Source organism: Pongo pygmaeus, chromosome 15 (genome assembly GCF_028885625.2).
Source record: "Pongo pygmaeus isolate AG05252 chromosome 15, NHGRI_mPonPyg2-v2.0_pri, whole genome shotgun sequence".
Lineage (NCBI taxonomy): Eukaryota > Metazoa > Chordata > Mammalia > Primates > Hominidae > Pongo > Pongo pygmaeus.
In genome coordinates, this window is record NC_072388.2 from 33,328,155 (window position 1) to 33,351,593 (window position 23,439).

General features: G+C 38.2%; 1 protein-coding gene across 6 annotated transcripts in view; it reads left to right on the forward strand.

Annotated features, from left to right (window-relative positions):
* Nucleotides 1-23,439, forward strand: part of LOC129012291 (signal recognition particle subunit SRP54) — a 102,469-nt gene that overhangs the window by 23,734 nt on the left and 55,296 nt on the right. For 5 of the 6 annotated variants that reach the window (XM_054447916.2, XM_054447912.2, XM_063651543.1 and 2 more), the window contains 12 exons: nucleotides 685-789; nucleotides 1,854-1,920; nucleotides 2,001-2,058; nucleotides 4,764-4,914; nucleotides 6,608-6,756; nucleotides 7,065-7,165; nucleotides 8,009-8,095; nucleotides 11,951-12,024; nucleotides 12,226-12,334; nucleotides 16,184-16,354; nucleotides 21,336-21,431; nucleotides 22,311-22,817. In XM_054447916.2, coding sequence (XP_054303891.1) covers nucleotides 685-789; nucleotides 1,854-1,920; nucleotides 2,001-2,058; nucleotides 4,764-4,914; nucleotides 6,608-6,756; nucleotides 7,065-7,165; nucleotides 8,009-8,095; nucleotides 11,951-12,024; nucleotides 12,226-12,334; nucleotides 16,184-16,354; nucleotides 21,336-21,431; nucleotides 22,311-22,402 — 1,260 coding nt within the window. In that variant the 3' untranslated portion in view covers nucleotides 22,403-22,817. Of the gene's footprint in view, nucleotides 1-684; nucleotides 790-1,853; nucleotides 1,921-2,000; nucleotides 2,059-4,763; nucleotides 4,915-6,607; nucleotides 6,757-7,064; nucleotides 7,166-8,008; nucleotides 8,096-11,950; nucleotides 12,025-12,225; nucleotides 12,335-16,183; nucleotides 16,355-21,335; nucleotides 21,432-22,310; nucleotides 22,818-23,439 lie in introns of those variants that run through there. The other variant, XM_054447919.2, reaches the window with a different exon arrangement.

Below are 23,439 nucleotides of genomic sequence, written 5' to 3' on the forward strand. Positions count from 1 at the left end.
TTAAATGTCAGTACTGGAAATTTTAAAATTCATGTGTAGCCTTCACATACATTTTTGTATTACATTTCTGTAGTGCTGATGTAGATTCCTCCTGTGGCTTAAATTTGGTTTCACATTTTATACTCCAGCTTGTTCTAAAAAGGGTTGTGAGATCTTTACCTCTGAATTGGTTTGGAGTATAGACTTGATTATGACTTCTTAAATTTATGTTCTTAAATTTTACTCTGTCTATACAAAGGGGAATAATTATATTATAATAGCTTATGGTAGCTTTTACATGAAAATGTCCTTATTTATATAATTTAAAAGTTGTGGCAGCACGGTGGCTCACGCCTGAAATCCCAGCACTCTGAGGCTGAGACAGAAGGATTGCTTGAACCCAGAAGTTGGAGACCAGCCTGGGCAACATGGCAAGACCCTGTCTTTACAAAAAAAATTTTTTTTAATTAACTAGATGTGGTGGCAAGTGTCTGTAGTCCCAGTTGCTTGGGAGGCTGAAGTGGGAGCATCATTTAAGCCCAGGAGATCGAGGCTGAAGTGAGCTCTGATTATGCCACTGCACTGCAGCCTGGGTAACAGAGTGTGACCCTGTCTCAAAAAAGGAAAAAAAAGTTGTGGGGAAGGGGTTTTGAACTTAAATGTATGTTAACCTGATTTTATTTTTAATTTATTTTTGGTATTTAGCTTGTAGACCCTGGAGTTAAGGCATGGACACCCACTAAAGGAAAACAAAATGTGATTATGTTTGTTGGATTGCAAGGGAGTGGTAAAACAACAACATGTTCAAAGGTAAATTGAACTTAATTTAAAAAGAAGTCATATGGAAGATAGGTTTGTATAAATCAAGCTTTGTATTTAATATAAAAATATAAAGCCTGGCTTTATAATATTGAAATATATATTTTATTATAATTAATTAGGATACATTTATATATTATAAATAATGTTATTTATATTATTAAAATGTATTTATATTATAAAATATATTTGTTGTGGTATATTAAAATATATTTATAATATATTAAAATACGTTATAAAGCCAGGCTTTATAGTATTGTTGCTTTATAATTTTGTGTTACTTGATGTATGTTTTTAAATAGTTTTTTGTAGGATAAGAGGAGAGATCCTCATAGTTTCTTATGATTTATTTTTTGTAAGAAGGTAGACATCTGTAACTATGCAATTTCTTTTATTTAAAAAAGACCATTCCTATCCTTTCAGGAAGTGAGTGTATGATATTTGGAGAAGAGAACATGGGGTTTACTTTATCCTCTATGGCTCAGGACTCCTTTTTCAGGTTCCTACCCAGCATACTATAGATCTTCATTTTGTATATCCTTATGCAGTATTTTTTTTAGACAGAGTCTTACTTTGTTGCCCAAGCTAGAGTGCAGTGGCACGTGAACATAGCTTACTGTAGCCTTGACCGCTTTATGCTAATTTTTAATTCAGTTTACCACTCCTTTCTCCCGAATTGGGTGTCTCAACAATATTACGGGATTTTTTTCCACAAGCTTCATGTATGTTACTGTTTGAGAGGGAAAAAGAGAAAGGATGATTTTTAGATCGTTTTGTTGTTGTTTGTTTTTAATTAACATTAATAGTAGTTAACATTTTTTACTATGATCATTTGCTACTTGATCATTTTATATTTGAATGCTACTGCATGACAATTAGAATGTAAAACTTTGTAGGAAATTTGCCACATTCAAAAATCTTTAATAATATTTTCAGGAGAATTATAAGCAGTTTTATTTTACTCCTTAGGTAAATAATAAGGAAAAACAGAAGAAATTATATGTATAATTTGTTATATTTTATGATATTATATTTTTAAATCTTTTCTCACCCAGCTAGCATATTATTACCAGAGGAAAGGTTGGAAGACCTGTTTAATATGTGCAGACACATTCAGAGCAGGTAATGTCTTGAAATTTGAAAATTGTTTTATATAATTTTTATTTTCAAGTTTGAGGATTCATGAACTCTTTATCTTCTAGGGGCTTTTGACCAACTAAAACAGAATGCTACCAAAGCAAGAATTCCATTTTATGGAAGGTAGGTTACTGTTTTTTATTTTAACACTTATATGCCTCTTCTTGTCTGTCAGCTTTTTTTTTCTTTTCTTTTTGGAGACAGAGTCTCCCTCTGTCACCCAGGCTGGAGTGCAGTGGTGCGATCTTGGCTCACTGCAACCACCACCTCCTGCGTTCAAGCAATTCTCCTGTCTCAGCTTCCTGAGTAACTGGGATTACAGGTGCCCACCACCACGCCCGTCTAAATTTTTGTATTTTTAGTAGAGACAGGGTTTTGCCATGTTGGCGAGGCTCGTCTCGAACTCCTGACCTCAGGTGATCCGCCTGCCTCGGCCTCCCAAAGTGCTGGGATTACAGGCATGAGCCACCACGCCTGACCATGCCCTGCTAATTTTTTTAAAAACTTTTTGTAAAGACCCTGTCTTATAAAATATCCTGTGTTGCCCAGGCTGGTCCCAAGCTCCTGGACTCAAATGATCCTCCCACCTCAGCCTCCCAAAGGGCTGGAATTACAGGCTTGAGCCACTGTACGCAGCCACACACATATTCTTATTAAGTGTATTTCTACCTGAGTTTTTGGTGGTGGTTCTTAATTTAGGGAAAAAACTTTTTTTGTAACATTATGTGTCTTTATTTGATAGTAGTGATCTGCATATAAAAAGTTGCCACTAATCAGAAGAGTGCAAATTAAAATATCTCATTTCTTGATTTTCAAGTTGACAAAGATTGTATTGGGGATTGTGAAAATGTAGTGAAATAGGGATGAGATTAAACTTTTATGGAAGAGATTTGCCTCATAAAAACGAAAAGCCTTAAATGGTCATACCATTTGTTCCAAATTCAACATAAGAGTGTGTCATAACATAGTGTCAAAGAAGAAACATTTATGTACCAATTATATTGGCTGTATTTTTAATATCAATAAATTGGAAACACTGCCATGCACAGTGGCTCATATCTGTAATCCCAGCACTTTGGGAGGCTGAGGTTGGTGGATCACTTGAGCCCAGAAGTTAGACACCAGCCTGAGCAATATAGCAAGACCTCATCTCTACAAAAAATAAATTTAAAAAATTTTCAGGCTAGGCGCAGCACGTTGGGAGGCTGAGGCGGGCGGATTATGAGGTCAGGAGTTTGAGACCAGCCTGGCCAACACAGTGAAACCCTTTCTCTACTAAAAATACAGAAATCAGCTGGGCGTGGTAGTGGGTGCCTGTAATCCCAGCTGCTTGGGAGGCTGAGGCAGAAGAATCGCTTGAATCTGGGAGGTGAAGGTTGCAGTGAGCCGAGATCGCGCCACTACACTTCAGCCTGGGTGACAGAGCTAGACACCGTTTAAAAAAAAAAAATTTTTTTTTAGGCCAGGCACAGTGGCTCACACCTGTAATCCCCGTACTTTGGGAGGCTTAGGCGGGTGGATCACCTGAGATCGGGAGTTCAAGACCAGCCTGACCAACAGGGAGGAAGCCCATTTCTACTAAAAATACAAAATTAGCTGGACATGATGGCGCGTGCCTGTAATCCCAGCTACTCAGGAGGCTGAGGCAGGAGAATCGCTTGAACCCGGGAGGCAGAGGTTGTGGTGAGCTGAGATTGCATCATTGCACTCAACCCTGGGCAACGATAGTGAAACTGTGCCTCAAAATAAATAAATAAATAAATAAATAAATTTAAAAAAGAAATTGGAGGCCAGGCACGATGGCTCATGCATGTGATCCCAGCATTTTGGGAGGCCAAGCTGGGCATATCATGAGGTCAGAAGTTTGAGACCAGCCTGACCAACATGGTGAAACCCCATCTTTACTGAAAATACAAAAATTAGCCAGGCTTGGTGGCAGGCGCCTGTAATCCTAGCTGCTTGGGAGGCTGAGGCACGAGAATCCCTTGAACCCAGGAGGCAGAAGTGGCAGTGAGCCGAGATCGCACCACTGCACTCCAGCCTGGGCGACAGAGTGAAACTTTGTCTCAAAAATAAATAAATAAATACATAAATAAATAAATAAATAAAAATTAAAAAAAATTGGAAAAACGTCAAATGTCTAATAGTAGGGCATTATTTAATAAATGATACAGCCATCTGATAGAATGCTGTATAACCTCAAGGTTATGTTTTACAGAAATATTTTTTCTTTTTTCCCCGTGTTATTTTTAAAGAGACATGGTCTTGCTCTGTTGCCCAAGTTGGAGTGCAGTTGCATGATCATAAGCTCACTGCAGCCTCGAACTCATGGACTCGAGTGGTCCTCCTGCCTCAGTCTCCCAAGTGGCTGGGACTATAGGCACATTCCACTATGCCAGCTAGATTTTTTTTTTTTTTTTTTGTAGAGATGGAATCTCCCTATATGGCTCAGGCTTGTTACAAGATTATCTACTGGTTTTATAAAATGCTTCCAAATGGATGTTAAATGGAAAAATGTGTGAAACACTGTGAGCATGAGTTCAATTATTAAAGAAGATATAAAAAATAAATTTGAAGGAGACACAATTCATTCAAAAAAGACATGCAGTAGAATCATACTGGGTTTTGGAATTGGAAAATTGGATAATGCTTCATGCTTTTTTAGAAGTAGATTCTGTATTTAATGATTTATAGATTTTCTTCTTCAAAATTGAAATTGGGGTCATTTTGGCTTTTTCAAAATAGATTATAGGTAAATTAACAATTTCTGAATTAGTAGTATTTGAAAGTTTTGTCGTTTTGTTAAATCATTTGTCCATGTTATATAGCTATACAGAAATGGATCCTGTCATCATTGCTTCTGAAGGAGTAGAGAAATTTAAAAATGAAAATTTTGAAATTATTATTGTTGATACAAGTGGCCGCCACAAACAAGAAGACTCTTTGTTTGAAGAAATGCTTCAAGTTGCTAATGCTATAGTAAGTAGCTTTCAATGTAACACTATTATTAGGACTTTGGTTAATTTAATTATAAAACCAGGTTGAGTGTATGACCAATATAAATTATTCTTTGCCTGTGATGCAGATCCCAAGTAATTTATTTTTGTTTTGGGCACCTATATCTATGTGGTAGGGACTTAATTTCATTATTTTTGTTCTCCATTAAATATAAAATTTTCATAAGTATGAAAAAATAATTTCCTTTTTCACTTAATCATCCTATTAGTATGCATAAGAAAGTGTTTACAAATTAGTAATTAGGCCCGGTGTGGTGGCTCACATCTATAATCCCAGCACTTTGGGAGGCTGAGGCGGACGGATCACAAGGTCAGGAGTTCGAGATCAGCGTGGCCAACATGGTGAAACCCTGTCTCTACTAAAAATACAAAAATTATCTGGGCATGGTGGTGGGTGCCTGTAATCCCAGCTACCTGGGAGCCTAGGCAGGAGAATCGCTTGAACCCAGGAGGCAGAGGTTGCAGTGAGCCAAGATCGCGCCATTGTACTCCAGCCTGGGCAACAAGAGCAAAACTCCATCCCAAAAAAAAAAAAAAAAAAAATTAGTAATTAGCCTTTAGTGTCTGTTGAATTTCCTTTTTAAAAATTCAGTTGGAAATACTTAGATTTTTAAATACATTAAAAAATATTAATTATCATTTTGTGTCTCTTTAAAAGTGTGATGGAAACAATTTGGGGGAGGAGTAGCAGTTTATAGATATCTGCAGCATCTATTATTAGGAACCCACGTCTTGACATTGGAGTGTTAGCAGTAATTCTTTGGTTTGTGGTTAATGCTAATAAGTTTCTTTTCAGTTATGTTATTTTGACCAAGTTAAGCAGATCTAAGGGAAATAGCCTTAAGTGTGTTTTATCCGTTTTCAGTATAAACTCTTCTACTTTGATTTGCCTTTGTACTTTTTTTGCCTAGATTGCCATTCTTTCAAATGTTTGTATAAGCTTTTCCTCCTTTTTCAGGCCTCAGCTCAAACATTAGGTCCAGAGGGGCCCTCCCTGACTACCCTACTAGAAAATGCCTCCCATACTTCAAAACTGATACTCTGTATCCCATTTTCATTGTTATACATCTGAAATGTTTATCTCTTTATTATATATGTCCTCTGACTAGAATGCAAGTTTCTTGGGACAAATATTTCCTCATTTACCTTTTTGTTCTCAGGACCTAGATGGTACCTGATAATACATAGTACTTCAACAAATATTTATGGATTGAGTAATTATTTATAGTGTAAATATTATTGTGAGTTTTTTTTTTTGTTTTGTTTTGTTTTGTTTTTTTTTGAGATGGAGTTTCACTCTTGTCACCCAGGCTGGAGTGCAGTGGCATGATCTCAACTGACTGCAACCTCTGCCTCCCGGGTTCAAGTGATTCTCCTGCCTGAGCCTCTCAAGTAGCTGGGATTACAGGCACTCGCCACCATGCCTGGCTAATTTTTGTATTTTTAGTAGAGACAGGGTTTTCACCATGTTGGCCAGGCTGGTCTTGAACTCTATCTCAGGTGATCCACCCAGCTCGGCCTCCCAAAGTGCTGGGATTACAGGCATGAGCCGCTGCACCTGGCTCTAAATATTGTTTTATAGCTTCTAATGATGACATTTGCTTAGGATCAATAAAAATCTTTTCTAAAGTATCTTTTCTATTTAAACTTTCTAGCAACCTGATAACATTGTTTATGTGATGGATGCCTCCATTGGGCAGGCTTGTGAAGCCCAGGCTAAGGCTTTTAAAGATAAAGTAGATGTAGCCTCAGTAATAGTGACAAAACTTGATGGCCATGCAAAAGGAGGTGGTGCGCTCAGTGCGTAAGTATCATTGATACTGTTGTCCTCTGTCTTGGGATTATATGGGGAAGGATATGTGTTTATAGCTTTTATATTGATCGTTTAAAATATGTTTCAATAGTGAGCCTAATAAGGTTTATAAAGGAAGTTTAAATAGAAACAATTTTGGAGCCTGTCTGATATAGTTCTATTATAACTTGTGAAATGAAACTTGAGTTTTGTACCGTTGTCTAATTAGCTTTGGAGGTGGATTCACTTCGAATTTCAGATCTGCTGCAAATTTGTGGGGTTCTTTTGAGGTTATTTTATATTTTCTTTTTTTTTTCCAGAGTCGCTGCCACAAAAAGTCCGATTATTTTCATTGGTACAGGGGAACATATAGATGACTTTGAACCTTTCAAAACACAGCCTTTTATTAGCAAACTTCTTGGTATGTACAGTGGTGGGGATATAGAAAAATCTCCAAGAAATACGATGTATCTTTAGGACAAAATAGGATTTTAATTCTGTCCTCACTAATTTAAGCACATCATTTCTTTCTACGACTTAGTTACCTTACCTGTAAAATAGAGATAATGGTTATCTCCTTTCTGTGGTGAAAGTGGTAAAATGAGGTATCTAGTAGAAAGTTTTTTGGAAAAGTTTTAGAGCATAATACAAAAACAAGTGGTTTTAATAATAGTGGATGTAAGGGCAATAATACTTTGGCAATGTCTCAAGGTGGTATAGTTAGAGAGCATGAAATTTGGAATTAAACCCTGGGCTGCAGCCTTTGCTTTGCCAATTGTTTGTTGCCACTTAACTTTTTTTTTTTTTTTTTGAGATGGAGTTTCGCTCTTGTCACCCAGGCTGGAGTGCAATGGCGGGATCTCACTTTACTGCAACTTCACCCTCCTGGGTTCAAGCAATTTTCCTGCCTTAGCCTCCCAAGTAGCTGGGATTACAGGCGTGCACCACCAGGTCCAGCTAATTTTTTTTATTTTTAGTAGAGACCGGGTTTCACCATGTTGGCCAGGCTAGTCTCGAACTCCTGACCTCAGGTGATCCACCCACCTTGGCCTCCCAAAGTGCTGGGATTACAGGCATGAGCCACCGCTCCTGGCCATGCCACTTAACTTTCTTAGCTTCAGTTTTCTCATTTGTGTAGTGTAGTAAGAATACCTAACCTATTATAATAACCTCACAAGGTTATTATGTATGTGAATGTGTTTTGTATAATGTAAAGCAGGGTATATAGTATTAGTTGTTAATTTTTCTTTTTTGCATCTTATAGGTATGGGCGACATTGAAGGACTGATAGATAAAGTCAACGAGTTGAAGTTGGATGACAACGAAGCACTTATAGAGAAGTTGAAACATGGTATATGAGTGACAAAAAGCACTTCATCTCAGATTTCTTCCATTGATTTTTTTTTAATAAAGTTACTATTAAGTTATTTGAAATGTAATATCTGTTAGAGTCAGATCTTCTACTGCTTATTATTTTAGATGATTTATATGCAAATCATTTAAAATCTCAGGTACCTGAGCAGTTACAGAATTCAGTGTTTTTATTTTCTTTATTGTAATAAAATTAAGACTAAAATCAAGGCTTTCACTAGGTCCCTTGAAGTTTTTCTGTTTTTTAAGACGGGGTCTCACTCTGTTACCCAGGCTGGAGTGCAGTGGTGCAATCTTGGCTTACCGCAAACTCCGTCTCCTGGGTTCAAGTGATTCTCCTGCCTCAGCCTCCTGAGTAGCTGGGATTACAGGCACATACCACCAGGCCCGGCTAATTTTTGTATTTTTGGTAGAGATGGGGTTTCGCCATGTTGGCCAGGCTGGTCTTGAACTGCTGACTTCAGGTGATCCACCCACCTCGGCCTCCCAAAGTGCTGAGATTACAGGTGTGAGCCACTGTGCTTGGCCGGTTCCTTGAAGTTAAACAGGTTAAAAGTAAGTGAGAACACAAGGATGAAATTAAATATACCACATTTTCTTCACCCCCCATGAAAGACCACTCCTGTAGAGAAGGATATTATTCTGATTAGGAGCTCAGGTTCTTAAATATAACATACCTGTTTTTGTATCTCTGATCTATTTTTTAGCTTTATAACTTTTTAAATTACTTAGCCTCAATTTTGTCATCTGTAAAAAGTACATAATACTAACTACTTCATATGGTTGTGAAGATTGCATTCACTGATGCATGTACAATGTCTGGCACATCATAAACACTCAATGTATATTATTCTCGACCATTTCAGTTGTTCTAAAAATAATCTTTAATTACCATAGCAACTATTCTGCCTCTTTGCTTCTTCTCACTCATCTTACCAGATAATTGTGCCTTTACTTTTCTCTTAAATGCTGATGTTTCTCAGGGATCATTCGAAGTCATCTTTCTCAGGAGCTTCAGACTCATGTATCTGTGTTTACTAGACCATTCTTGGATGTTTCATAGACATCTCAAATTTAGCATATCCTTATTCCTATCCCAACCTCTCACCTCGTTGTCTTATCAATGAATATTAATATCATTTATATTGTTGCCAGAGTTAGAAACTTGGGTGTCATTATTATTTCTTCCTCACTCTGCCCACTCCTTTCTCCGTCAGTTAACTAGTCCAAGTGTTTCCACCTCCTAAATATCTCCATTCCATCCCCTTCTCTGTAGCCGCCCTACAACTATGCTAGTTTGTCTCTTTCCTAGATCTTCTTATTGTAAGTCTTTCAACAGATCTTCCATCTTCCTGTACTCTTCCCTTTTGATGTGTTTTTTCATACTACAGCCCAGAATAATCTTTCAAAACTGCAAATCTGATCCCATTACTGCTCTTCTTAAAATTCTTTAGTGGCTTTCTATTGCCCTTTTAAAGTTTTTAACTGATTTTACTATCTAGCTCACATCTTCCATGTTGTGTTTTAGCATTGTTGTTCTTAGTATTCTGTGTGCCAGCTATGCTGGACTTCTTTTAGTTTCTCAAATGTACATTCCTGTCTCTCACATCTGGGCTGTTGCCTTTGCCAGTCCCTCTATCTCTCTTCTTACCTCTGCCATCATCTCCTCTGGCCAAGATGGCTAACTGCTACTTACAGTTCAGATTTCTCCTTAAATGTCCTTCTTGAGGGACATTTCACCTGAACCCTAGACTGAGTTGGAACCTTCTGACAGATGTTTCTATCACTTCCTACAATTAATTTTTATATTATTCACCACAATTATTTGATGTCTGTTTTTCCTGCTTGAAGGTGAAGGTAGAGGTCATAGCTGTGTTATTCATCTTTTATGTTCACAGTACCTAGCACAGTGTCTGGCACATAGTAGGCCTTCAACAACTATTGAATGAATGAATTTATCCTTTGTTGCCTGTTTTTTTGCCCCTTTTTTTCTTTTCTTTCTTTTTTTCTTTTTTTGAGACAGAGTTTCACTCTTGTCACCCAGGCTGGAGTGCATTGGTACAATCTCATCTCAGTGCAACCTCCACCTCCCAGTTTGAAGCAGTTCTGCCTCAGCCTCCCCATTAGCTGGGACTACAGGCGTGCACTGTCATGCCCGGCTAATTTTTGTATTTTTAGTAGAAATGGGGTTTCACCATGGTGGCCAGGCTGATCTCGAACTCCTGGCCTCAGGTGATCTGCCCGCCTCGGCCTCCCAAAGTGCTGGGATTACAGGTGTGAGCCACCTTGCGTGGCCGCTCCTTCCTTTTTCTGTCTTGAATAATCCTACCACTGTTTCTGCTACCACTATGAAGCTGGGTGTGATATTCCTACTCTGTTTCCTTTCTGACTCCTGACGCTCCTTAAGTCTCTACATTTTTGTTTCTGTTCCTAATATTCTACTCATTCTGAGATCTCCAAGGGTCTCCTAATTTCCACATGTAGTGACCTTTCTTGTTTTCCTTGGTTCCTGATATTTAAGTGTTTTCTGCCTTTTCTGTTTTCAGACTCTAAGTTCCATGTCTGTAGATTTCTTATATTATTCTAGCTTTAATTATCACTTCTGTATAAATGGCCAAATACGTATTTCAACCTTAATCCTTTCTTCCACTGTTTAATTCTGCGTTTCTAGTTGCCTGCTGTAACATTTCTTTTAAGATATTGTACTGCCACTTCACATTCAGAATGCCTGAACCAAATACCTTTTCTCTTTTTATCTTTAGGACATAAATAGAAAATACTTTCTCTTTTGGCTTGTTCCATCCCCGTTTTTAAAGCTTAGGTTAGTATACATACAATGAAATGCTCAAATCCTAAGGATACCTTTCTTTTTTTGAGAAATGCACAGTAACCCACACCCAATCCAGAAACAGAACATTTCCATTACTCTGAAAGGTTTGCTTGTGCCCTTTCCCAGTAATACTTCATATTATAGAAGTCCTGGGCTGTGCATGGTGGCTGACACTGTAATCCCAGTGCTTTAGGAGGCCAAGGTGGGAGGATCATTTGAGGCCAGGAGTTTGAGACCAGCCTGGGCAACGTAGTGAGACCCATTCTCTTAGAAAAATCCAGTGGCATGCATCCATAGTCCTAACTACTCTGGAGACTGAGGCAGGGGGGTCACTTGAGCTCAAGAGTTTGAGGCTACCAGGGAGTTATGACTGTACCACTTCAATCCAGTCTTGGTGATAGAGCACAATCCTCTTAAAAAAATAAAGAAATTCTGAGTGTATCCTTTTTTTTCCAGTCTGTTTTCTTTAACTAAGCATATTTTGATATTCATTCATGTAGTTGTACTTATCTATAGTTTGTTCTTTTTATTGCTGAATAATATTTTTTCCACAGTGTATCCATTTTCCTGTTCATAGATACCTAAGCTATTTAAGAAACTCCAAACAATCTTCTAAAGTGTTTTGCTATTCTATATTCTCACCAATATATGGGAGTTCTTTGTGGTCCACATCCTCTTTAACTTTTGATATTGTCAATCTTTAAAATTTTACTCATCCTAGTAGGTGTAGTTTATGTGCCTTGTTTTCAGGTTTCTTGTGTGTTTGTATATGTGTCTTCTCGGATAGAATGTAAGCTTCTCTAGGATAGGACCTGTCTGTGTCTATGTACTCTCCCCAGCATTCATCCTGTCATCTTGCACATGGTAACTGCTTGGTGAATATTTATTGATTGTATATTTTATAAGTATGCTTCAAGATGAATTCATGATTAAGGAATAAATTAGTTTTGTTGAATGGAAATGTACATACTCTAATATATCCGAATTATTTACATTGTATTTCAGGTCAGTTTACGTTGCGAGACATGTATGAGCAATTTCAAAATATCATGAAAATGGGCCCCTTCAGTCAGATCTTGGTTAGTTACCCTTAAAAGTTTATACCTTCTTTTGTTTTCATTAAATTTTCTAAGAATAGATACACTTGCTTTAATTATTTTTACATTTGGGTAAAAATATATCTAAGACTTAGTGTCAATATTAAACCTAATAGTTAAATGTGGACATTTTGAACTATTAATCTTAAGCTACTATTGACTTTATGTTTAAATCTGTTTTAGGGGATGATCCCTGGTTTTGGAACAGATTTTATGAGCAAAGGAAATGAACAGGAGTCAATGGCAAGGCTAAAGAAATTAATGACAATAATGGATAGTATGAATGATCAAGGTAAGATGGCAGATTATTTTCCTCAGGCGACAATGTTCTGAGTATCAGTAAGGTGAGAGTTTCACTGTATTCTTGTGGACAAGATGGGGAGAAATTTAGCCTGAAAGATTATTTTTAGGTAGATTTGTAATAGCTTGAAAGCTCTTACTCAGAGGGTTATGATTATTGGATTGCCTTCATCATTGAGAGAAATGTCTAGTACGATACTTCTCCAAATGAGTTACAAGGAAAGAACACTAGTTCTTCATGATGTTGATAGAGATAACTTAAAAGGAGAACTCTGAGTCAAATTTGGTGGAATGCTAGTTTAGAGTTAAATTTGGCTGGGTGAGGTGGCTCACACCTGTAATCCTAGCACTTTGGCAGGCCAAGGTGGGAGGATTACTTGAGGCCAGAAGTTAAAGACCAACCTGGCCAAACATAGCAAGACCCTGCCTCTATGAAAAAAAAATTATTTACTGAAAGTCTCTTCATGGAGCTTTAATATTGCTAACATACATTGGGAAACTAAGAAATGGATAGCTTAAGCAATGTTTAGAAAATTCTTTCGGTCTGAAACATAAGAATTCAGTTTTCTCAGTATACTGCTCTGTTCCCCTGACCCTATAAAGGCATGCCTCAGAGATATTGTGGGTTTGGTTATAGACCACTGCAGTAAAGGAAATATCATGCAATAAAGTGAGTCATACAGATTGTTTTGGTTTTCCAGTGTATATAAAAGTTATGTTTACAAATACATATACTGTAGTCTATTAAGTGTGCAAGAGCATTATGTCTAAAAAACAATGTATATACCTTAATTTAAAAATAGTTGATTGTTGGCTGGGCGCAGTGGCTCACGACGCCTGTAATCCCAGCACTTTGGGAGGCTGAGGCGGGCGGATCACCTGAGGTCAGGAGTTTGACACCAGCCTGGCTAACATGGTAAAACCCCGTTTCTACTAAAAATACAAAAAAATTAGCCGGGCGTGGTGGAACGCACCTGTAATCCCAGCTACTTGGGAGGCTGAGGCAGGAGAATCACTTGAACCCAGGAGGCGGAGGTTGCAGTGAGCCGAGATTGTGTCATTGCACTCCAGCCTGGGCGACAGAGTGAGACTGTCTCAAAAGAAAAAATAAAAAAATATAGTTTATTGCTAAAAATGCTAATGATCATCTAAGCCTTCAGTGCATTATAATCTTTTTGCTGGTGGAGGGTCTTAGCTTGATGTTGATGACTGCTAACTGATTACAGTGATGGTTGCCAAAGGTCAAGGTGGCTGTGGCAATTTCTTAAAACACAAGAATGAAATTTGCCCCATTGATTGACTCTTCTTTTCACAAAAGATTTCTCTGTAGTATTCAATGCTGTTCGATAGCATTTTACCCACAGTAGAACGTCTTCTAAAATTGGAGTCAGTTCTGTCAAACCCTGTTGCTGCTGCTTTATCAACTAAGTTTATGTAATATTCTAACAATTTGAACAATTTTTCATATCTGTGCTTTATCTACTATCTGACTTATTGTTATTTTTTTGTAGTCTCTTTTTCCTGAGCTCCAGGTTTTCATAGTAACCCAAATAAGACTGTCTTTTTCTTTTAAGGTTGTCTTTTTCCTCACTATCTTTAACACTGCAAAAATGTTTGCATGTAGAATTCATAATTGCAGCATATCTAAAGTATCCATTCTGTGCCAGGCACTGTCCTGAGCACTTTAAATATATTAATTCATTTTATAATCATAACAACTCCTATGGCATATTCAGTTATTATCTGCCTTTTTCAAATTAGGAAACTGGGATACAGGGAAGTTGAGTAATTTGCCCAATATAGAACCTTTCCTGACTTCTTCCTTCTTTGAATTAAGGCCCCTTCCTCTATTTGCTTAGCTCTGTCATATTGCTTGCCACAATGTGCTCCTATTAGTTTATCTTCTTTCATTTGATTTGAGCTGTTAGAAGGAATATAATATATATATTTCATAAGTCTTTCATAAGGAAGATGTGGCTTAAAAGCTGCATTCATGAAATGGATTTGGAGGTTCTGATCGTGACTTTATTTTGAGATATTGTATCTTTGTTAGTATTGCATTGATAATTAGACTTCACCTGGATTTCAGTTCACTTCTGGACAATATACTTAGAGGGTATGTATAGACAAATTAAAAGATGTAGGAAATCAGGATGATAAATGGGGTTCTAAACCATGTTAGAAGAGTCAGAGTTGGATATTTGTCATCCAGCGAAAGTTCACAGGAGACATGGTAGCTCTTATGCATTTGAAAGCTGGCCAGGTGTGGTGGCTCTCACCTGTAATCCCAGCATTTTGGGAGGCCGAGGTGGGTGGATCACTTGAGGTCAGGAGTTCGAGACCAGCCTGGGCAACATGGTGAAACCCTGTCTTTACTAAAAGTACAAAAAAAATTAGCTGGCTGTGGTGGCGTGTGCCTGTAGTCCCAGCTACTCGGGAGCCTGAGGTGGGAGAATCGCTTGAACCCTGGAGGTGGTGGTTGCAGTGAGCCAAGCTTGCACCACTGCACTCCAGCCTGAGTGACAGAGCAACACTCTGTCTCAAAAAAAAAAAAAAAAAAAAAAGATTTTGAAAGCCTTATTTTTTATGTATAGCAAGGAGACATACATGAATAGGAATGGAAGTGCCAGGTAAACGGATTTCAATTTAATATGTGTAAAGAAAAGATTTTTCCCTAAGTATAACAGAATGGCATAGACAGCCTTACATTAGATAGCAGGTCATCTCTCCTGGGGATATTAAGACCAAGGCTAGATAACCATTTATTTGGGGGATATTGCAGAGGGAATGCAGACATAATGGACATTTTGACTAAATTCCATCCCATTCCTGAGATTGCATGCAACTGAAGCTAGAAGAAATGCACCTGATATTCTAAGAGTGATCGAACAACTGCGGGAATTAATTCACTATATGCTACTGAGAGAATTAAAATACTAGCAGTAGTAATTACTTGATTATAGGAAATAATTTTTCTGTTGATTATGGATAGAACCTACCTCCTTCTGCTTGCTTATATAGTCTACATTTATGAATTTATGATTAATATTTAGGGTAGAGCTAAGGTGAGCATTTGTGTTCATTTTTTAAATATACCATATACCTCTGGTGTTTGGAGGGCCTAGAGAGGGTAGACATATGAAGTATGGAAGTGGTGGACATGGGGTCTCAAAACATTCTATTAATAGTTTACTTAAACTTTAGGGAAAGTACATGTTTGTTTTATTGTTTTTATAGCTTATGAATACTATAAATGTTCTTTTGAATATATTCCGTATTTTCTTTTTTTTTTTTTTTTTTTGAGGTGGAGTCTCGTTCTGTTGCCCAGGCTGGAGTGCAATGGCGCAATCTTGGCTCACTGCAACCTCTGCTTCCCAGGTTCAAGCGATTCTTCTGCCTCAGCCTCCCAAGTAGCTGGGACTACAGGCGCATGCCACCATGCCCAGCTAATTTTTGTATTATTAGTAAAGACGGGGTTTCACCATATTGGCCAGGCTGGTGTCGAACTCCTGACCTCATGAGCCACCTGCCTCAGCCTCACAAAGTGCTGGGATTACAGGCATGAGCCACCACGCCCGGCCTCCGTGTTTAATTTTTAAAACTCAAAAGCAAACATAGCGAATGATAACATTTGTTAAATCTGAGTGGTAGTTTGACTATGTATTATGTCTGTTTTTCTATATGTAAGATATTTTGTAATATAAAAAGAGAAAAATGAGATAGTTATCACTTTAAAAACATATCTGCTAAGCTCTTTGAAGTTATGTATTGCCCATTTGCACATAACTGCTTTGATGGTGAATGATAATTGTGTGTGAGAGTAATTGACCCTTGTCTACAGAACTAGACAGTACGGATGGTGCCAAAGTTTTTAGTAAACAACCAGGAAGAATCCAAAGAGTAGCAAGAGGATCGGGTGTATCAACAAGAGATGTTCAAGAACTTTTGACACAATATACCAAGTTTGCACAGATGGTAAAAAAGATGGGAGGTATCAAAGGACTTTTCAAAGGTAAGAAAAATACGCTTGTTATTAGTTAACAGACGGAAAAGAAAGGAAATTGAGAAAAAAGTTCAGAGTACTGCCAGTATTGGAAAATTCACAGCTGAATTTCATGTTATTTTCAAGTACTTCCAGGATTTATGTGACCTGTGATTTATCTGTTTTCATAGTCAAGGTAATATTAATATTTTTAAAAAAACTTTACACATTACATATGTGTAGTGTGGGTAAATGAAAAAAATAATAAAGCAATGATTTTCTTTTTGTGAACACATTATATTAAACTTAGATAATATAAGGAAAAAAAAACACATTACCTTTACTCCCCAGAGAATCCAGTGGATCCTACTGCAAATAACAGTTGCTATAACTAAGTTTTATTCTGATATATCATAACTATTTTTCCATGTTGTCAAGTATTCTTCAAAATATCATTCTTGGCCAGGCGCGATGGCTCATGGCTGTCATCCTAGCACTTTGGGAGGCTGAGGCGGGCAGATCACTTGAGGTCAGGAGTTCAAGACCAGCCTGGCTAGCATGGTGAAACCCTGCCTCTACTTAAAATACAAAAAATAGCTGGATGTCGTGGGGCATACCTGTAATCCCAGCTACTTGGGAGGCTGAGGCAGGAGAATCACTTGAACCCAGGAGGTGGAGCTTGCAGTGAGCCGAGATTGCACCACCATACTCCAGCCTGGGCAACAGAGTGAGACTCCGGTCCACACACACACACACACACACGCACTTCTGAGTAATACTGTTCGAGTTATGCATGTATCTTTGTCTAATGTGGTGCCGCTTTTTTGGACAGTAAGTTTGATTCATTCACTTCTATATCAGGTCAGTTTTTGTGCAGTTCCATGAGACCAAGGATTTTTGTCTGTTTTGATCAGAAACATAGTAGATGCTAAATAAATTTTGTAGTAATATAATTTCCATTATATTTATTTATTTATATTATTTTGAGACAGAGTCTCTCTCCGTCACCCAGACTGGAGTGCAGTGGCGCGATCTCGGCTCACTGCAGCCTCTGCTTCCCAGGCTCAAACAATTGTCCTGCCTCAGCCTCCCCAGTAACTGGGATTAAAGGCACGCACCACTACCACCTGGCTAATTTTTGTATTTTTAGTAGAGACGGGGTTTCACTATGTTGGCCAGGCTGGTCTTGAACTCCTGACCTCAAATGATATGCCCGCCTCGGCCTCCCAAAGTGCTGGGATTACAGGCTTGAGCCACCACATCCAGCCTCATTTCCATTTTAATGGTTGAATATTTTCTCAATATGTGTTTTTACATTATTAAGTTTAACATTTCTTTGTACATTTACTGGTTTGAATTTACTTTATGAATCACCTCTTCATGTTCCCTGTGCAGTTCTTCCATTTCTCTCCCTTATATCTTTGTAGTAACTCCTTAAAATCTTTGGTTTATGTCTTCAAATATTTTCCCCCAGTTTTTCATTTACCTTTTATTTTTATTTATATTTTATAATGAATAGTAGTTGCCCTTTTTAATGTAGCCAGCCTTTTTTTCTTTTATGCTCATAAACAGCTTCCCCATGTTTATTTTTTCCTTTTTTTTTTTCTTTACAGAGGTAATCAAGTTAACCTTCTCCATGTTGATACCACAGTTGTCACCATTTTCTTCTTTTTTTTTTTTTTTTTTGAGACAGAGTCTTGCTCTGTCACCCAGGCTGGAGTGTACTGGCATGATCTCGGCTCACTGCAACCTCCGCCTCCTGGGTTCAAGCGATTCTCCTGCCTCAGCCTCCCAAGTAGCTGGGATTTCAGGCACGTGCCACCATGCCCAGCTAATTTTTGTATTTTTAGTAGAGACTGGGTTTCACCATGTTGGCCAGGCTGGTCTCAAACTCCCAACCTCAAATGATTTGCCCGCCTTAGCTTCCTAAAGTGCGCTGGGATTACAGGCATGAGCCACAACGCCTGGCTTCTACTCGTTTTTGGTTTTATTTTGTTTGACTTTTTAATCTCAATGTAATTTATTTTGCTGTGTATTGTGTATCGTAAAAAGATAAGTTTTTCCAAAGACTATCAACTGTTCCAGTCCTCTTTTTGATTTTTTTCTATAATGTAAACAACTAATTCAGAGCCTGTGAAAATTTGCCTTGAAACCCATTAAAATGAATTTATTGTTTCCAAAAACATTAATTAGACAGGCTCTGAAGATGAATACCACTGAATAGCTTCTAAAAGAATGAGTATTTTCAGATGTTTTAAATTACCTTTTGTCTTTGAAGCTTTCCTTATTTTCCTTGTGATATCCTATTTTCTCTTTTGTGACAAAAAAATTAGACAAACGTGTTGAAAATTGGTTATAATTCCTACCATCACATGCTATTTCAGATAGTGACTAATAAACACATTACATCACTGTAATGTCTTTCCCATGTAGTCCTGACTGTTCTTCATAGAACAGATTCACCATCCAGATCTTATCTATGCATTGATTCCTCAATAAAGGAATAACCCAAGATGAAGTTGGTAGTGGATATACACACAGCTGTGTCACACCATACTTGAAATACTTTTTAGAAGTTTTAAATGCTGATAAACAAACTCTTAGGACAAATCACTAATGAGCATGGAATTCCCATCTTCTTCAGATTTATTCATCATAAATGGTTTTCACAGATTTTATCATAAAAACATATCTTCTCTTTCATTCATAGTTTATAATTCACATGATTTATTCACATTAACCAGCTGTGATTGGAGAATCAGGAGGAGCTTTGAGTCCCGTTTTTTATAAATGCTTCTGAGAAGTACCATAGTTAATGCCCCTTTCAAATAAATAATTTTGGATGGTTGTGGTGGCTCATACCTGTAATCCCAGCACTTTGAGAGGCCGAGGCAGGAGGATCCCATGAGCCCAGGAGGACAAGCCTGCAGTGAGCCATGATTAGGGCACTGCATTCCAGCCTGGGCGACAGAGCAAGAGCCTGTCTCAAAAAAAAAAAAAAATTGTTGAAGCAATTCTATTCATTGTTGTAGTGATGATCTCTTGCTTTCCTTTCTTTTATGAGTACAGCTGTTGTCTAAAGGATGTTTTTACCTATTCTGGCTCAGAGTGCATTTATTTTTTGTTGTTTTTTGTTTGCTTGTTTGTTTGTTTTGTTTTGAGACAGGGTCTCGCTCTGTCACCCAGGCTGGAGGCTGAAGTGCAATGGCATGATCATGGCTCACTGCAGCCTTGACCTCCCAAGCTCAAGCGATCCTCCAATCTGAGGCTCCCAAGTAGCTGAGACTACAGGCGCGTGCTATCACACCCAGCTAATGCTTTTTTTTTTTTTTTTTTTGTAGAGACAGGGTTTCGCCATATTGCCCAGGCGGATCTTGAACTCCTGGGCTCAAGTAATCAGCCCACCTTCGCCACCCGAAGTGCTGGGATTACAAATGTGACCCACCTCACCCAGGCTGCATCTCTTTCATTGACTGCCCTTTTTACTGTGGTGTTTTGACATGGTGTAGAAATTCCTTGACAAATGAAGTTGCATTATTTGTCTTTGTATTCTCTGAAGGTTTTCATTACTTAAAGAAAACTTTTGGCCAGGTGCTGTGGCCCACGCCTGTAATCCCAGCACTTTGGGAGGCCAAGGTGGGCAGATCACGAGGTCAAGAGATCGCAACCATCCTGGCCAAAATGGTGAAACCCTGTCTCTACTAAAAATACAAAAATTAGCTGGGCGTGGTGGCTCATGCCTGTAATCCCAGCTACTCGGGAGGCTGAGACAGGAGAATAGTGTGAACCCGGGAGGCGGAGGTTACAGTGAGCTGAGTTTGTGCCATTGCACTCCAGCCTGGGTGACAGAGCTAGACTCCATCTCAAAAAAAAAAAAAAAAAAAAAAACTTCTTAGATACATACACATCTTCACATTCTCTCAGACTCATACTGTACTTTCTACTTTCTTTTTTTTTTTTTTTTTTTTTTGAGAGAGTCTTGCTCTGTCGCCCAGGCCAGAGTACAGTGGTGTGATCTTGATTCACTGCAACCTCCGCCTCCCAGATTCAAGCAATTCTGCCTCAGCCTCCCGAGTAGCTGGGACTACAGGCGCGTGCCACCATGTCTGGCTAATTTATTTTGTATTTTTAGTGGAGACGGGGTTTCACCACGTTGGCCAGGCTGGTCTCGAACTCCTGACCTCAAGTGATCTGCCAGCCTCGGCCTCCCAGAGTGCTAGGATTATAGTTGTGAGCCACCACACCCGGCCCAACAGACTCAAACTTTCATATTCATCTACCAGCCATCCAGTCTCTTTGCGAATTAACTTGTGTCTATAAACTCAGCTTTTTGTCCAGCATTCCCCTATATCACTATTAAGCCGTTGTTACAGCTTACTATTAAAAACTGCTGGCTGACCAGGTACGGTGGCTCATACCTGTAATCCCAGCACTCTGGGAGGCCGAGGTGAGTGGGTCACGAGGTTAGGTGTTTGAGACCAGCCTGGCCAAGATGGTGAAACCCTGTCTCTACTAAAAATACAAAAATCAGCCGGGTGTGGTGGCGGGCACCTGTAATCCCAGCTACTTGGGAGGCTGAGGCAGGAGAATCACTTGAACCTGGGAGGCGGAGGTTGCAGTGAGCTGAGATCATGCCACTGCACTCTAGCCTGGGTGACAGAGCAAGACTCTGTCTCAAAATAAATAAATAATAAATAAAACACTGGATACAATTTTGCTAATAGTGGCTTATTCACAGATATAAATAAAGTATTAGCATAAATTGTAGCCTTAAAAAAGGCTTTTAAATGTCCTTTTATATAGAATTTTACATGTTCTTCAAAAAATAGTATGTAATTGAGATAAAGATTAGAAGGGAATATGTAGAAATAGAAATAATTATGTTAGAGTGATAGGATTATGTAATTTTTTCTTTGTATTTACTCAGTTCATCAAACTTTCTATTATACCCTGAATATACTGATTATATTACCTCCTACACTGACTCAAAATCTTTTTTTTTTTTCCTCAGGTGGCGACATGTCTAAGAATGTGAGCCAGTCACAGATGGCAAAATTGAACCAACAAATGGCCAAAATGATGGATCCTAGAGTTCTTCATCACATGGGTAAATACCAAGTTGTTGGCAGTTGCTAATGCAGTTTAATTTGTAAGGGTTGAGTTTTAATGATAAGCGTTTTGTTGTAATATTATGAAAATATGTTCAAAAGGTGTGTGATTTCAGGGAAATGGTCATCTGAATCCTAAGTTGAATTAAATTGTAATAGGGCTTATTAGCTGAGGTCTTATTCACTCCTCTGCTGCCATCTGTGTGATGTTTGAGCAAGCTATTTAATCATCTTTTGTTTGTTTGTTCTGGTGACTTTTCCCCTTGTTTTAGAACCTGGATATTTTTAATTATATGACAGAGGATTTTTAACCTGAGTTCTACTTTGACCGTATAACCTTTACAAAGTTCCTTAAACTTTCTGCACCTCACTTTCCCCTTCGGTAAAATCACAGATCATATCTCATCAAGAAATTGTGACAATTAAATGAAATAATATATATGAAGACATTCAGTACAATTCTGGGCATATAGTAGATGTTCAGTAAATGAATTATGTTCTTTTTGTAAGTCCTATGAAATAATCCCCTATTGATTATTTTTTATATAACTTAGAGGAAGACCCTTTTGGATTTATAAGAAAAAATTTTTTGTTTAGATTTATTGACTGTGTGACAGGTAGTATCCTAAGATCTTTTTATGTATCACCTCATTTATTCCTCACAATAACTCCATAAGATAGGCTATTCATTCTCTTTTATTGATGAAGATACTGGTGATAATACAAATTTTTAGGTGGTATGTTCTTTAAGGCTGATGACTAAATTGCAATCAGAATTCAGTATTTTTAGAAGTACTTATTAGGCAAAAGTAATAAATGTTTCCAGTTCTGCTTAATAATTGTCTGTTTTTAACTCTACTTCCCTTCTTTTGCTCTAGGTGGTATGGCAGGACTTCAGTCAATGATGAGGCAGTTTCAACAGGGTGCTGCTGGCAACATGAAAGGCATGATGGGATTCAATAATATGTAAAGAAAATGCCTTAATATAAACTGACTCAGTTGAATACCTAATTTGCTGAGACCTCAGAGTTTCCCTTATTTTTGCAAATTGGGGGGAAAGTGTATTTTTCTTGCTTATCATGCACTCTTTCCTTTTCTTCTCGCCCCCTTTTCCCCTCCTTTTCTTTTTCCTTCCTTCTTTCCTCCCTTTAATATAAGGGAGAAATACATGGTTTTTGTGGAAATCATTATATGTTTGCTTTAGATTTTCTTCTGTTTTCACCATCATAACACTTAAGTTAACTCATGATGTAAAATTTTAGTACTTAAAGGTTTTTGATTGTCTCGAAGGCCAAGTATTGCATTTGTAAACAGTCCTGGTCAGTAGTTAAATAATGTTTCAATTAAAGTGCTGTAAAATAAACTTCAAAGTGGTTATAAGTTAAGGGGTTGTTAACTTTCTTTATGGTTAAATATTATCAGTTTATCACACTAAAAACTCAATGGAAAAGCCAATAGATAAATGTCATTTAAAACTATGCCTGGGGCCGAGCACGGTGGCTCACGCCTGTAATCCCAGCACTTTGTGAGGCTGAAGTGTGGATCTCTTCAGCCTGGGTGACAGAAGGAGGATCACCTGAGGTCAGGAGTTCAAGACCAGCCTGGCCAACATGGAAACCCCGTCTCTACTAAAAATACAAAAATTAGCTGGGCGTAGTGATGCATGCCTGTAGTCCCAGCTACTCGGGAGGCTGACGCATGAGAATCTCTTGAACCCCGGGAGGCGGAGATTGCAGTGAGCCGAGATCGTGCCTCTGCACTCCAGCCTGGGTGACAGAGTGAGACTCTGTCTCAAAAGAAAAAAAAAAAAGAAATTAAGAGGCCAAGCATGGTGGCTCATGCCCAGGCTGGTCTGGAACTCCTGAGCTCAAGTGATCTACCTGCCTTGGTCTCCCAAAGTGCTGGGATTACAGGCCTGAGCCACTGCACCCAGCCAATCATTGATTTTTTTTTTTTTTTTCTTTTTTAAGATGGAGTCTTGCTTTGTTGCCCAGGCTGGAGTGCAGT